General features: G+C 29.3%; 1 protein-coding gene across 5 annotated transcripts; it reads left to right on the top strand.

The window, feature by feature from the left end:
• The first annotated feature begins 8,876 nt into the window (after positions 1-8,876).
• On the top strand, positions 8,877-12,125 carry LOC145034318 (transcription factor MYB3R-5-like). Of its 5 annotated transcripts, none has more exons than XR_013678019.1 (10): positions 8,877-9,206; positions 9,593-9,753; positions 9,833-9,884; positions 10,038-10,095; positions 10,178-10,272; positions 10,345-10,448; positions 10,557-10,685; positions 10,767-11,578; positions 11,688-11,768; positions 11,867-12,125. XR_013678019.1 is itself a non-coding variant. In XM_078982708.1 (9 exons), exons 2-8 carry the CDS (start codon positions 9,629-9,631, stop codon positions 11,563-11,565), a joined length of 1,362 nt encoding a protein of 453 aa, XP_078838834.1. In that variant the 5' UTR covers positions 8,877-8,988; positions 9,593-9,628; the 3' UTR covers positions 11,566-11,578; positions 11,688-12,125. The 5 variants fall into 5 exon arrangements, 3 of the variants coding, with proteins under 3 accessions (XP_078838834.1, XP_078838835.1, XP_078838833.1); XR_013678018.1 differs by having other exon boundaries at positions 11,860-12,125; XM_078982708.1 differs by having other exon boundaries at positions 8,877-8,988; positions 11,688-12,125.
• Positions 12,126-16,538: the final 4,413 nt, after the last annotated feature.

Raw genomic sequence — 16,538 nt, 5'->3', positions numbered from 1 at the left:
TATATATGTAATTAGTGGTTATATATGTAAAACTAATATATATATATATATATATATATATATATATATATATATATATATATATAGTTAGTTAGTTAGCTAGTTAGTTAATTAGTTAGTTATGTAAAATTATAATCATTGGTTCAAATATATATATATATATATATATATATATATATATATATATATATATATATATATATAATTTAGTTTGAAAATAAATGTGCAAGAATTTTTTGTATGTAATTGGGTGTATCTAAAAAAAAAAAAAATGTAATCCAAGATTTTAATATCTATAAATTTAGTGGCTATATATATGTAATTAGTGGTTATATATGTAAATTAGATAATGAGTATAATGAAATTTGGCAAAATATTAATTAAGAGAAACAAAAGATTGACAAGTGACATATTATTAATTAGTAGGTCTAAATCGGTGACACATGACAGAAAAACTATTATTTTATTAGAACGAGGTTAATTCCTGCGCATTTCGCAGAAACACATATATAGTTGAAATTTTTACAAATATATGTTTTTCTTAAATATACAAATAACATTATTATTAAATTTGATATAATAATTCGTATATGAAGTAGATATAATATATTGATTAGTTTGAATTATATGATAATATATATATCTATTAAAACTGGACGATCTCAATCGTTTGAATGACCTCTATCCGCATGTTACTCATGAATAGAAATAAAAATAATATATGATTTAATGTTATTTATAATTGTTGTTATTATTATTTATTTGTTTTCTTAAAATTTATCAGCTTAACGTTATAATTTCTATCATTATAATTGTTTAAAACATCAAACATTGTTTCTTTTGTTTTTAAAAGTAAAAATATAATCATTTATATAATGTTATTTTTAACTATTATTATTATAAGCTATTTATTTGAAATTTTTAATGATTATAAAAATATATTTAGGAAATATTTTAGTAAAATCGAGATTAAAATTTAGTTTTTGTATTTAGCACTACAATTTATCACTTTAACTATTCACAAAATATTCTTTAGGTTTTTTTAAATGGAACAAAATTTAATATTTAAGTTGAACATGTAATATTATATTTAAAGTAACAATCTAATTATTTTATCCAAACTGTTCTAAAGTTTTAGTTTTAAACTGATAATTGTTCGCATACAACAACATATTAAATTTATTAAATTAAGTATAATATGTTAACACTTAAAGATATAACTTTATAAGTAGAAGTAAAGATATTATTTTAATATTAAAATTTAGTTTTTGTATGATTACACTTTAGGTTTTTTATTTATTTAACTTTATTAACCAACTTATAATCATTAATAGAAAGATACTACAGTTTACCACCTTTAACTATTTACAAAATATTATTTGGGTTGTTTAAGTTGAACTAAAATTTATATTTAAGGTGACCCTATAATATTATATCTAAATTAACAATTTAAATATTTTATCCAAATTATACAAAAATTGTAGAGTTAAAATGATAATAGTTTACATACAACAACATTTTAAAACTAATACATTAAGAATAATATGTTTAAAGTTAAAAACATAACTTTATAAGTAAAAGTAAATATATTATTTTAATATTGAAATTTAGTTTATATATGATTACAGTTTAGGTTAGATATTTATTTAACATTATTAACCAACTTATAATCATTATTAAAGAGAAATTAAAAAGTCATGGGGGTTTTAAATGAATGTGGTGAATGAAAAAATATTTTTTTTTATTAGTATAACTAGTTGAATCGTTGCGCGTTGCACGTGAATATAACTATTTAATTAAAATTATAACATTTAACTAATTGTGATTTAATATTTATATATGAAAAACCAATGTCAGTAGCAACACAAACTCTATAGTTAACGTATTTGTTTTATTAATTGTAATAAATTTATATCAATATTTATTTCCACTATTAATTCATAACTTTATAGATCGTTTTATGTTATGTAAATACAAACATATATTGATTTCTATATATAAAAAATACAAAGTAGTATGAAAAAAATAAATACTACAACTTTTGATAATTTAGAGAACGTTTTAAATTGTTATAGTTATATATAAAACGTATGTCAATTTGTATATAAAAAATAACAAATAGTATGGAAAAACTATAAGTTTTAATAAAATAAAAACACTACAACATCTACTATAACATTTATATCAAACAAAACTTATTAAACGCTTATAAATCATTCAAAATGAATATTTAGAAATCAACATACATTTCATTTATATAAACAATGTTATAAAGAATCCGTGTTGAAATAACCATTGATGTAAAAAAAAACTTTTTTTTTTTAATTCTTTCATTATGAATCACAGATTTTTTCAAACATATGATTTTTTAATCAAAACTTACTTATATACTACTAACATAACCACAATGTATATAATAAATAAGTGTAAAATAAAAATACATTGTACATTAATAACCATAAGTTTAAAAAAGTTTTTATTTAGTAGAGAATATAAAAGCATGGATAATTAAATTTAAAATCATAATTACATTTAAATTAAAAAAACTACTGACTTGTTATGAGAGTTTTAAACTTTTGATTTGTTGCCCAGTAATATAATATAAATATTAATAATTATATATTAGAAAAACAATATTATAAGTATTTATCATTAAAATAATATTTTTTATACTAAGGTGTAATTAATATTATAATAATTTTAAATATGATAAAAAAGATATAAAAAGTTGTGCTTGAATCAAATTTAATTAAGTTTTTTATTTAAAAATATTTTAAACTATATGTATTTTTAACTAATTTATAAATAATTTATTTGAATACTTTGTATTTCCCATATTATTATTATTGTTGTTGTTGTTATTGTTATTATTATTTCAAATAACAATAATTTTTTAGTATAATATAATCTATTTTATAGTTTTATGTTATTTTAAAAAAATTATTACTTTTTTCTTGATTAAAAACTACTTATTTGAAAAAAAAAAATCATTATTATATTTACAAAAACTATCATACTTTTGTATTGTACTTTCATTTTTGTCCTTAAAGCTATGAAATATCGGAAGAGAATGAACAATCCAAATAAAATGGTTATTTGAATTTGAAAACTATTATAATCGTTATGTACTATGAGCAATATTTAAAAAAAAATATGTTAAAAGTGGGTTAGGTGAGTAGAAGTGTTATACTTGAGGTATATTTTTATCACTTATATTTTCTTATGAAAATATATTAACATTTTATTTATTTTACTTTTCCTTTACGATAAAGAAAGAATATGAAAAAAAGAAATTGACAAATGTAATAAGATAATAAATTATTTTTATTACTATAAAAAATATTTAAAATGGATACATCCATATAAGTTTTGGTAAAACATAAACAATCATTTTTATAATACACATAATCATTGGTTTTCAACAATAAAGTCATATGATATTATAAATCATTTGTTATAATTTGTCATTATCACATATAATTTGGAAGAATAATTATAAACTCCTTTCATCAAAATCAATTATAAAAAACTACATCGATGTTATTTGCAACAAAATAAGCGATAGAAACTAACATTATATATAACTTATAATAGCATAAATGAAACATCCAAAAATACAGTCCAAAAATTTCGTTTTAAAATCATTAATAAAACCATAAATCATCCGTAGTCATAAAGAAAATCAAGTATCATGTATCTTAAAGCATCGTGATAAGTACTGTATCAAAATCATATGAGAAAAATATCAGATTCTCAACATCCCAGGCTGGAACTGTGGTGTGTGCCATGCGATCACCCCGAACCCTTCCCCTTACTACCGGAAGTACGTGAAACCAAGAGTTGGAACCTTGTCATCATCCTTCCGCATGTTTATAGAACAAGCGATAAGGCGATGAATCAATCGGTGGATGGGTGAGTGAATACTTCCTTCTTGAGCAGAATATGGAATGTACACCAAGTTAGTAAAAGTGGTTCACCAAGTAGAAGCAACTACACCCTCGGGCAAATCTTTATGGCAATGCGCCATAAAAGTACTAAATTCTTCAGTCATGACCATAAAATAGTTATAGATGTCCATCATCCATCTTAATTCGACAATGCTGCACTGTCGAACTTCCCCACCAAGGCAAAAAGTGAGGGCATTGGGGTTGTAAATATCATCACCCCTCATATACAACAGTGGAGAAAAATTCCCAGCAAAGCTCTTGATAAACCAGCTCTTGGATTCGGAAGAGTCGGTTCCACCCAACGCATGTAATTGAAAGTCCATTTCGTCGAAAAGTCTTAATCACATATAGGGCCAATTCCTCTTCTAACCCCGCTTGTCCCATCCAACTCTAATCAATCACACGTAAATCTCCTTTCGCATCAAAGTTTCTAACTTCTTCTTAGCTCGGACCAATGATGATTTGGAAGTTATTTGTGGAAATTTTAACCATGGGATGTTTCCATGGCTGCTCCCCGGCAACGGCGCCAAAAACTTGATGTGTGTAAAATGCACTAGTTTTAGTCCTACTTTTAAAATATAATTTGGACACACAAAAGACATTGTACCTGTCAATTGGTGGTATAGTTAAGCAAGCACGGTATCGAACACAAGAAACGGAAATTAAGCTAATTACTAGAATTATCTAAAACAAGTAATAAAAGGGAAATATTTCTTTAGTTTTGCAAGTATAGAAACTCAAACTAAACAACTAACAGCTAAAGCAAATAAACAATCAATTAAATTCAATAATGGATAAGACTTCTATTTAGGTTCGATTCATTTACTCTTATGGTTGATTTCATGGCAAGTGCAATGGATTAATTTGTCATTGGCTACCGATTAATGTGATTAGGTTCACGTTCGCTATTACTAATCCTTAGGAAACAAATCAATTCAAGCAGTGATCAAGTGATTAAACTAATAAATTTCCTGGTTTATTTATTCGGGTTAAATAAGACTTGTAGTTAGCTAATCAAACTACTAATTTACTTATCTTCATGTTGATGGTTTGTCACACAAGCTCACACATTAACTTACCTATTTTCTAGCTAACCATAGTTTCACATTCACTATTCTTAGGCACATAACAATGTTTTCACATAAATCATATAAGATAAGAAATTAAGAGATGTTCATGTAGCTTAATATACTTGTTAATTAACATAAACTAGTTGTTGTTAACACATAAGGTTCTTTAACAAGCTTAACAAAATAAAACTCACCAAATTCAATTAATCAAACCATAAAATCAAACAATAGTCATAAATTCATCTACCCTAAACAGAAGATACGAGTTTTAGTTCATGATTACAACAGAAAGTAGCTCAAAAACGAAATCTAATGGTTCACACATAGTTCAAACAAAAGATTAAGTAAAGAGTAAACTTAAGTTGGCTTTGATCTTCTCAAAATTGAAAGCTAGGGTTGTTCCACGAGTTACAGAGCTCCAGCTGCACCTTTAGTCGCAAACCAATCCCCAAGGGTTCCAGAGAAGGGCTTGATTTCGGGCAATTGACTTCTATTTATAGATTTTTGAAAACAGAGTCTACTCGCCGAGTCCAGTAACCGACTCGCCGAGTCCCTCATTCAAAATCCGTATACGGCAAGGACTTATATTGCTTCGCGAATGTTCATGTCTACTCGTCGAGTAGGCACCCAACTCACCGAGTAGATATGGTTTTTGACTCTTTTAACTTCTTTCTTCAACTCCCGAGCTTCTGATTGCATTTCCTACTTCCTTTTGCTTCTGAGCACATCTTTTAGGCTAAAAATATAATTTAAACATAATTAAGTACCTTTTGTCCATAAATTGTAATAAGTTTGCCAAAAAAGTATTAAAATTCTATACCAAATATATAGCTAAATATGTCCATATCAAAAACCCTAAAGATTAGGGTTTCATCCATCCTGTCCTACTTGTCGAGTCAAGTCTGCGACTCGTCGAGTAGCTCACTAAACCCCCCACGTACAAACTGCCTTCTACTCGACGAGTCAGGGATACCAACTCGTCAAGTCCTTCTTTAAAAAAAAATAGATAAATACTTAATTAAACGCGTACCAAGAAACCGAACGTTACAATTCTCCCCCACTTGTCTTGGACTTCGTCTTCGAAGTTTGTTGTATCTAAAAACAACTCTGGGTAGTGCTCCCTCATATCCTCCTCGGGCTCTTAAGTCCACTCCAAGCTCTTGCGGTGTTGCCACTGCACCTTCACTAGCTCAACCCTCTTGTTCCTCAGCTCCTTCATCTTGTGATCCAGAATCGTCACCGGTTTCTCAATGTAATTCAAGCTGTAATCAACTTGAATACCTTCTAAGGGTACCACTGATGAATCATCCACCAAGCACTTCCGTAACTGGGAAACATGGAATGTGTTGTGGATCTGGCTTAGCTCTACTGGAAGATCTAACCGATAAGCAACTTGACCAATCCGAGCTAAAACCCTAAACAAACCAATGAACCTGGGGCCCATCTTGCCCTGCTTTTGAAACCTGATAACACCCTTCCAGGGTGAAACTTTTAGGAGGACCATGTCGCCCACTTGAAACTCTAAATCTGAATGCGGCTTGTCGGTGTAAATCTTCTGCCGACTCTGAGCAGTCTGGAGCTTGCCCCGAACCTTTTGGATCCGCTCCGTGGTCTTGAGTACTACCTTCGTACTCCCCATGACCCTCTGACCAACCTCACCCCAACAGATTGGGGTCCTAAATTTCTTCCCGTAGAGCATCTCGAAGGGAGGTCGGTCTATACTGGCATGGTAACTGTTGTTATATGAAAATTCCGCTAACGGAAGATACGTATCCTAACTATTACTGAAATCCAAAACGCATGCTCGAAGCATGTACTCGAAGGTCTGAATCGTCCTCTCGGAGTGTCCGTCCGTCTGATGGTGGAAATCGGTGCTGAAGTGGAGACGAGTACCCATCTCGCAGTATAATATGTTAAAAGTTAAAAAATATAACTTTATAGGCAAAAGTAAAGATATTATTTTAATATTGAAATTTAGTTTATATATGATTACACTTTAGGTTTGATATTTATTTATCCTTATTAACCAATTATGATTATTATTAGAAAGAAATTGAAAAGTCATGAGAGTTTCAAATGAATGTGGTGAAAGGAAAAATGCTTTCTTTATAGTATAGTATGATATGATATGATATGATATGATATGATATGATATGATATAATATGATATGATATGATATGATAGACGAATGCCCGCATGTTGGACAGAAACACCTATATAGTTGAAGTTTTTACAAATATATGTTTTTTAAATATAACAATAACGTTGTTGTTAAATTTAGTATAATAATTCGTATACTAAATTAATATAATATATTGATTATTTTGAATTATATGATAATATATAGATCGTTTGAATGACTTCTACCCGTGAGTTGCATATGAATAAAATTAAATATAATATTTGGTTTAATGTTATTTATAGTTGTTATTATTATTATTAATTAAAATATTAAAATTTATTTGATTAATGTTATAATTTCTATCATTATAATTATTTAAAACATCAAACATTGTTTTTTTTATGTTAAAGGTAACAATATAATCATTTATGTAGAGTTCTTTTTAATTATTGTTATTGTTAGTTATTTTAAGTTACTTATTTGAAAACTTTTAACGATTATAAAATATCTTTAGGAAATATTTTAGTTAAATTGATATTACAATTTAGTTTTTGCATTTATTACTTTTAACTATTACAAAATATTCTTTGATTTTTTAAGTGGAACTGGAATTTATGTTTAAGCTGACACTGTAATGTTATGTTTAAATTAAAATTTTAAGTATTTTGTCCAAAATGTTCAACATCTGTAGCTGATAATGACTTATATACAACAACATTTTAAATCTAATAATTTTAGTATAATATGTTAAAAGTTAAAGACATAACTTTATAAATAAAAGTAAATATATTATTTTAAAATTGAAATTTGGTTTATTTATGATTACACTTTATGTTTTATATTTATTTAACCTTATTAATCAACTTGTAATCATTATTAGAAAGACAATACAATTTATCACTTTTAACTATTTACAAAATATTTTTTGGGTTGTTTGAGTTAAACTAAAATTTATATTTAAATTGACTCTGTAATATTATATTTAAATTAATAATTTAAGTGTTTTATATAATTGTTTCAAAGTTGTATCTTTAAAATGATAATGATTTACATTTAACAATATATTAAAACTATTAAATTAAGTATAATATGTTAAAAGTTAAAAAATATAACTTTATAAACAGAAGTAAATATATTATTTTAATATTGAAATTTAGTTTATATATGATTACACTTTAGGTTTGATATTTATTTAATATTATTAACCAATTATAATTATTATTAAAAAGAAAATTGAAAAATCATTAAATTTTCAAATGAATGTGATAAAATGAAAATTACTGGAAGTTTTAAATGAATCTCATAAAAGAAAAATATAAATGTTGTTAACGTGTCTCATTTATGTTATCACTTATAACGAGTCATATATTTTTTCGAAATAAAAAATATAAATGTGTCAATTAAGGCATTCCTCTTTATTAAGAAATAAAAAGGTTTTTTTTTTCGTTCACAAAATAAATTATAAAACTTTACTCATCACGTAGTTGACGTAAGTTTATAATTAATACTAAAAGAACTAATATATTTATTGGTAACATAAAATTCATAATTATGAAAAATAACAATAAATTATGTCAATATGTCACAACACTTGCTAGTTAACATTTATACACGAATATTTCCATAAATGAAAACCAAATTATGAAAATATTACGAGGGCCCCACCTTGATCTTCTAACGTACGCTTAAAAACCCCCAAAATTTGAACGCTTTATATGCTCCCCCTCTCTCTAAAATTCCACATTCTCATTTTCCCGCTATTCCGTCGTGATCTGAATCTCTCTCAAATCCAAACTCTCTTCTCTCTCCATAGGCCGCCCCTAAATCTCCGCTAAAGCCCTAGCAAAGGTTTGTTATTTTTTCAAACCTCTTTCAATGGCGATTTACTCTACAGATACCCTCGTATCTGTTTCCGCAAACTTTTTCTCTTTCTTTGTCATTTTGCCATTAATTTGACGGTTACAAAGCTTAGGTTAGCTACTCTCCCTCAGTCACTCTTTATATATAGATGTGTATATCATTGATTGACAACGGGTGGATCTTTTGAGCAGTGAAATAGTCTCGAAGTAAGTTTCAGTTTGTGTGAAACTTAATTTTGATTTGCTTTTTTGATCCTCGATTGCAATGTAGATTATTTAAAGGTTGTCGGTGCTGCTTGCGGTAGGGCTACTTAATGTAGGGTATGGATTTGGTAGTTTTCGTGAGAGATTCAGAAATTAATTGCTTCAACTGATTTAGAAATCAAGTTTCAAGATTTTCCCCTTTGGTCATCGATGAATATGAGAAAAATGCATGCTTTATTGATGTCGGAATAGCTTTAATCTTTTTTCGCTGTTGGATTTCGATCAATGTTGACCTATATGCATCTATAGGGTTCTTTAATTTTGTAATCTGGTGACTCGTCTTTTTATGGTGAACTTAGGTTATCATTGATTCTTTTAATCGATTACAGGTAATCGTTTCTCAATCAATCGGATAGATATATGTGATGACTGGTGGAAAGGAGGAACTGCATACATTTGATTTGACAAAAGAGGTCGGATTCACTTCGTGTTCATCAATTTCTGATAGTAGCTGTGATGCTTACACACCACGATCTCACTGCAGTCGTTTGTAAGCTTCTTAAGTTTCATTTATTGTGTATTAATGTTATATTGATGTCATTATTTACTGATAAACTCTGTGCTTATAGAAGCGGTGGTCAAACTAAACGTTCCTCACAAGCAGGCTGGACAGATGAAGAGGTTTGTTGGTCTTCTCTCTTGTATTCAAAACACATTCTTTCTTTCTTTAATTAACTTTCCATACGAAACTGTAGATCATTCACTACTAGAAGATTTATGTTGGAAAAGGTTCTTCAATTCTATCTAATTTTCTTTCTATGTTTTGCATTATAGGATGCTATGTTGACTGAAGTAGTGAAGAAGTATAATGGGAGAAACTGGAAGAAAATAGGTGTGCTTTTTGCAGTCATGTTGTCACTTTGCTTCATGTATTACATTCTAAATTTCTGTTTTTTTTTCATTGTCTTGTGAAGCTGAATCTATTCCAGGAAGATCAGATGTTCAGTGCTTGCATCGTTGGCAAAAAGTTCTTAATCCTGATCTTGTTAAAGGACCTTGGACCAAAGAGGTAAATTTGGGCTTGTGTTATGAAATAGTTCATTAGTTACTTATTAAGTTTACTTTTGAAATTTGTATTCAGGAGGATGATCGTATTAAGGAGTTGGTTGGAAAACATGGCTGTAAGAAATGGTCACTAATTGCAAAACATTTAGCTGGTCGAATTGGCAAACAGTGTCGTGAGAGGTAGTGATTAAGATTTAAAAAACTCTTTTTTTTTTTTTTTTTATAAAGTTTTCAACTTTTCATGTGATTTTTTTATATAAATTTGAAATACGTTGTATTGGTTTTCAGATGGCATAACCATTTAGATCCAGCAATAAAGAAAGATGCATGGACAGAAGAGGAAGAATCATCTCTCGCATACTACCACCACATATACGGGAACAAATGGGCAGAAATTGCAAGATTTCTTCCAGGAAGGTAAAAATAAAAATAATAATCACTCCTTTCTTAATTTTGTTTTTTATTTTTCGTGTGTTTTATCATTTTGGGGAATTACAGGACTGATAATGCGATTAAAAACCACTGGAATAGCTCGAAGAGGAGATTGGATCTAAACATCCCTCCTGTTTTTCCTACTAGAACAGCATCCCCTGAGCTTAGAAAGAGAAATGTTCCATGTTCAACAAATCTGGCTCTTGGAAACCCTAGATCTGTTATTACGGATGATGATAATTTGGGGTTTTCTAGATATACAAAAATCCGTAAGGTTGAACCATCTGATAGTTCTCTTACAACGTCAGAAACGCCTAAGAGGTCAAAATCAGATAGTGTTAAAGATTTGAAATTTGGGAATTCGCCCGATAATTCATTTCTAAGTCTTTCAACTTTTGGATTCAGCGAAGGGAAATCTCAAAAATTAGTTTGTGGAACACCTTCTTATGGATCCTTGTGTTACCAGCCACCACAGCTGAAGAACTTAGCGATTTCTTTAGAAAACAACCATTTTTCTTGCTCGACTCCTCCTGATCTTGCATTAAGCATCTCTGTTAGTAGTCCAGAATCTATTCTGAGGAATTCGGCAATGAGTTATAAGAACACTCCTTCAATTATAAGGAAGAGAACTCCAAGAAAATCCGTTAGTGCAACATCTAGTTATGATTTCAGCAAAAATGTGGAGACTATTGAATCGGGAAACACAAATCGGGGTTCGGAATCTTGGCTTCATCGATCTCAACCATCGTTAGGAAGGCGTCTGGATTATATGTTTGATTCAGAATGGGACCCAACCATGGTTAGATGTCGCACCCCCGGTTCGGTTACTCCATCATCAAAACCCAACGTCATGCTCACTCCTTGATTTAGTTTAATTAGTGAGTCCCTCTTTATGATTTTCTTCTTCATTTTGAATCCTTTTTTTTTTTTTTTTTTTTTTTTTTCTGTGTTTTAATGATTCATTATTCTCTTTTTGTATGGATGCAGACATAATAATGGTTTCAAGACAACTGTGATATATAATATAGGAGGATATATCTTTTGATGGTGGTGCAATGGAAGTTTCAGGTGACAAAAACCGCTCGTTTTGCCTGATTTCTATATCACAACTTAAGAATGGCACCATACTTATGTGAATACTTTTTTTTTTTATGCCTAGGAGATAGTTTTGTTTTGGACTATATGATATCAATAAGGGAGTTGGTTTTAATGCGAGGTACAACTTCTGATGCGTGAAATACATGTCATAAGGAACATGATTGTGTGTAAAACTGGTAATGGATATTGTCCTTTGTTATGGGAGAATGAGAGTTTGTGTTGGACTTATAGAGATGACTACTACGATATGCAACCTTTTATGCATCAAGTACAACATGATTGAACACGAATTAGTTGAAAAAAAATGTTTGCTTATTTTAGAGTAAATTATAACTTTGGTGCATGTGGTTTATATTTATTTGTAGCTTTAGTCTAATATTTTGATTTTTTACATGGTTTGTCCCTGTGGTTTTCAAATTTTACATGCATGGTCTTATTACCGTCTAAGATGCCCCGTTAGGTTCGAATGAAATGACGAGATTGCTTTCAAAGCAAATTAATAAAGCCTATAAAGTATAAACTAATGTGGGTAATTTTATTTTACCTAAAACTAACTTATTCAAACTTATACCCTAAAAAGTAAAAACCCAACACTTCAAGTATGCCAAATCATTGGTGACAACCTTTTCCACGTATGGTGACCTCAACATAGACCAACTCAACCTCTCTTGCTCGCTTCTCTTTGCTGCCATCTTTTTTTTTATAGCTTATCATGACATTGGGTCGGCTGCGAGATTTGAAAGGCCTTATTCAATTTAATAAAAATTAGGTCAAGATCTAAAAATTTAAACAAAACAATTATAACTTTTATATTTTATTGCAAAATACATAAATTAAAACTTCATTCAACCTAAAAAATAAATTTGTTTCTACTTGAAAACAACCGTGCTCTAATATTAGTTGAATCAAACTTCTTAATAATATATTCATAAATAACTTTATCTAAAATGGATGGTTTTCAATCATCATTCAAACCAAACCAATCCATTAATTCGTTTTTGGATCACTATAGATCGTAAATATACTTTAATATCTTCAAATTGGAAAACTTTCTTTTTAGAAATAAAAAAAATAATAAGAATAGTCAACATTAATCTATATGTCATAGATATAAAAACAATCAACACATGATACTTCTCACTTTCTCACTTTCTGTCTTCAAATATAAAAATATTATGAATAGTCAACATTATTCTATATGTAATAGATGTAAAAAATCTTATATGTTTTTAATATAATTAGAAATAAAAAAATTACCTCATAATTTTTGACACTTCAAAAAAAATCTGAAAGTAAGAAACTTCTAAACCTCAAAGCTGGATGAAAAGTCAACATATTGTTGCTTCAACACTACTAAATTCAAGAAAATATGAATCAGTGATTGGACTTTGACATATTTGTGCTTCAATGCTTTGAAATTTGAGAAGATACGAACCACAAAAAATGAAAAAAAAAAACTTATTACTTCTAAACACCATCAGAAGTATATGATATAGATAAAAAAAATGTACCTTCTAATTTTCGTCCCTATACACCATCCCGACATCTGATTTTCGAAACCTCACTCTTAATTTCAATCTGCTTCAGATTTTTAAAGCCTGACTCCCAGTTTGTGATTCATTGCTTTTTAAGATACAAGAAGAAGAAGTACGAATTGAAAGCTTTTGATTGTGTGATTTCCTCCTGATTATTGAGGATTATGAGTTTTCTTTTGAATGGTTTCTTTTGGATTTAAGAAAATAAGATCTAATAAAATGTTTCCGCTAGCCATCGTTTGTTCCTCATGCCAAAATTGTAATAACTATCAACAAGAACCAAAATGTCGACTCCTTTTCACAAAGAATTTCTGATTCCCGCTCATTTGATTTATGTTTCATGTTGCACGTATTTTCCTTTCAACCCTGACACATCATATGTTCTGTAACCTAATGAAAAAAAACCTAATACAAAATTTGAATAAATTTTTGGGCCCTAAATTCTAGTAGGCCCTGTTCAGAATTACATCTTGAACATCCCTTGGATCGGCCCTGCATGCCATGCCTCCCGTATTTCTCTCTATCATCTTTCTCATTGGTCTCAGAGCATCTTCAATGAGAGCTTATTTTTGAGCTTATTACTATTTACTTATTAATATTGATCATTTATTTCCATTGGAGCACATGACTTTTTTGCTTATTTTTATTGATCACTCAATATAATCAATAGAATTTAACCCTTTGTATAGTTTACCCTCTCATTTTCTAATTATATTTTAATTTAACCCTTAATTGTATTTTAGTATTCAATTTAGTTATTTATTTACTAGCTAATTAAATTAATCAAATATTTAGTGACATTTTATTTATAAATATAGATATAACGATTATATATATATATATATATATATATATATATATATATATATATATATATATATATATATATATATATTCCATTTTATTATAAATATGACATATTATTAATTTTTTTTGTATTTTGGGTTTATAAAATAGAGACCCGGTATATTTTGATTTATATTTTGATTTGTTTAAAACATGATGTGTGTTTAAAAATGACTACCTCAATGGAGGGGATTACATAGAACATTTTAAATAAATAAAGATATATTAGTTAAATTTAAAGAAAAAACTATTGAAGAGGTTAACCATTCGAATGATCATTAAATTAGAGGTTAAAGTTAATGGAATGATGATGTGTCACTAACTTTAAACTATAGTATATGTTAACCATTTGAGATGTTCTTAGGCGACAAAAACTGCCACCCCTTACTTGGATATGGAAGCCCGCCCCAACCACCTTTGGCCTATTGCTACCACTATCTGAAAGTGATTCTACCTTGTGTACTTTCCCACCTGTAAACCAAGATAATAAACATACTTTATGGAATTTTAAGGTTCTTGAATTGAACTCAAATTTACAAAATAAGGAATGAACCAATCAAAATGAAGACCATATTCATTTACTTGATCATCATACTTATGTGTAACTGATAGATTATTTTATTTCCTTATTTTTATTAATTTATTTTAGTATTTTTAGCTCTTTTTGTTAGTATTGCATTGTATATTCTTTATTTTCTTTATCATGAATCGTGCCAGGTACTTTCTATTTTGCATGAGATATTTTGTAGGGTTTTGGAGCTCATTGCGGTTGCGGTTTGACTGACGTTAGTCTTGGTGGGCTTTTCGATGCATTATTGGGCTTTACGGATCCATCAAATGAGATTTGGGCTTAAAAAGTTGAAGATTTGGATGAAGTGGCCTTTTGAAGATAGATCATGGATTGTTATTGTGGGCATGGACTATCCATATTTAAAGCTTGAAGGTGATTGGCCAAATTCAAATCATGTGAGTCATGGAGGGGACCAACAGAATCTTAGGTAATGGAGTGGGTAGTGGAGAAGAATGGACCAATAGCATTCCAACAACACTTGCGATGGTGGAGTCTTAGTCGCACAACACTTGCACGGGTACCCGTGCAACTACACACTTTTGGGCATTTTGGTCATTTTGTTCACCATTTACCGTGGGGGTTGGATCTTTCAGTAAACACTTCGATTTTCCACCATTGGAGACAATTAGAGGCGATTTTGGAGCTTGATAATCATTCTTCTCATCTTTCTAAGTAATTGCTAGTCTCTTGATGCAATTATACTTTTGTGATTGTTATTTTGTTGCCATGAGTGGCTAATTTCTCTATTTTGGTTAACTTTTGCTAAAACCCTTGGATATTTGTGGGGTTTTGAAGGATTCATGCTTAATTGTCATTTATCTTATGTTTATGATTCTAGTTCATATTTCTTATGCTTGTTTAATACTTTGATCATGAGCTTGGTACTTGACTGAGCAATTGTTGGTTTATTTCTTTGGTTTAGCATTGAATTATTGAATTTACTTAGAACAAGGGCTTTATGATGGTAGAAATCATATCTAGCTTATGAATCATGAATCCTTTATGGATGTGTAAGCATTGACATCCTCTAGGAATTGGGGATTCCTTCATTCTTAAGGCTAATCAACTTCTTAGGTTCATTTGCTTCATTTGAGTCCTTGATTTTGATTTAGAATGTGTGTTGTGGGCTTCCCCAACCTCCATACTACCTATGAGGAATCTTAGCATATCATGCTTCATGATTGCTATAACCAATTTGGGATGAAGGATAAGATTCATACTGAATTCTAATGATAAACAAACAAATGTTCATTGTGTTGAATTGCCTTGGTTAACCAATTCTCCCTAATATATGAGCATCTCATCATCTTGCTTAGTTGCAATCTTTTTAGTTATTCAAGTCTTTTAGTTTTCAAGCAATCACAACACCCCCCTTTTAGTTTAATTATAGTTAGTTACCTTATTTACACTAGTTCTATTGGATTGCATTGGTGATTAAATATAACCATTTTCCCGAGGATCGATACCCCTTTTTACCATTATATTACATTTTATTTGCAAACAAAGGGTGTAATTTGCTTGGTGGACTTGACAGCTCACCAAGTTTTGCCGCTATTTCCGGGGAAATTGGTTATTGTTATTTGATTGTTTATGCCTAGGTCTACAAAAACCGGTGAACTACTCTACAATCCGGAGATTTAAAAAGAAGCCAAAATGTTGAAAAAGTTAGCCAAACAAGCAAAGCAACAACAACTCATTCAAGCTTCTTTCTCTTTTCCACTAATCAACATACAAGATCAAGTTCATACTTGAAGTGATACCGACACCGAGCTGAGTCCTCTAATTGTT

This window comes from Lactuca saligna, chromosome 3 (genome assembly GCF_052625555.1).
Source record: "Lactuca saligna cultivar CGN05327 chromosome 3, ASM5262555v1, whole genome shotgun sequence".
NCBI classification, from domain to species: Eukaryota; Viridiplantae; Streptophyta; class Magnoliopsida; order Asterales; family Asteraceae; genus Lactuca; species Lactuca saligna.
The sequence above is the reverse complement of the archived record's forward strand: the minus strand, read 5'-3'. Positions and strand labels throughout refer to the sequence as shown.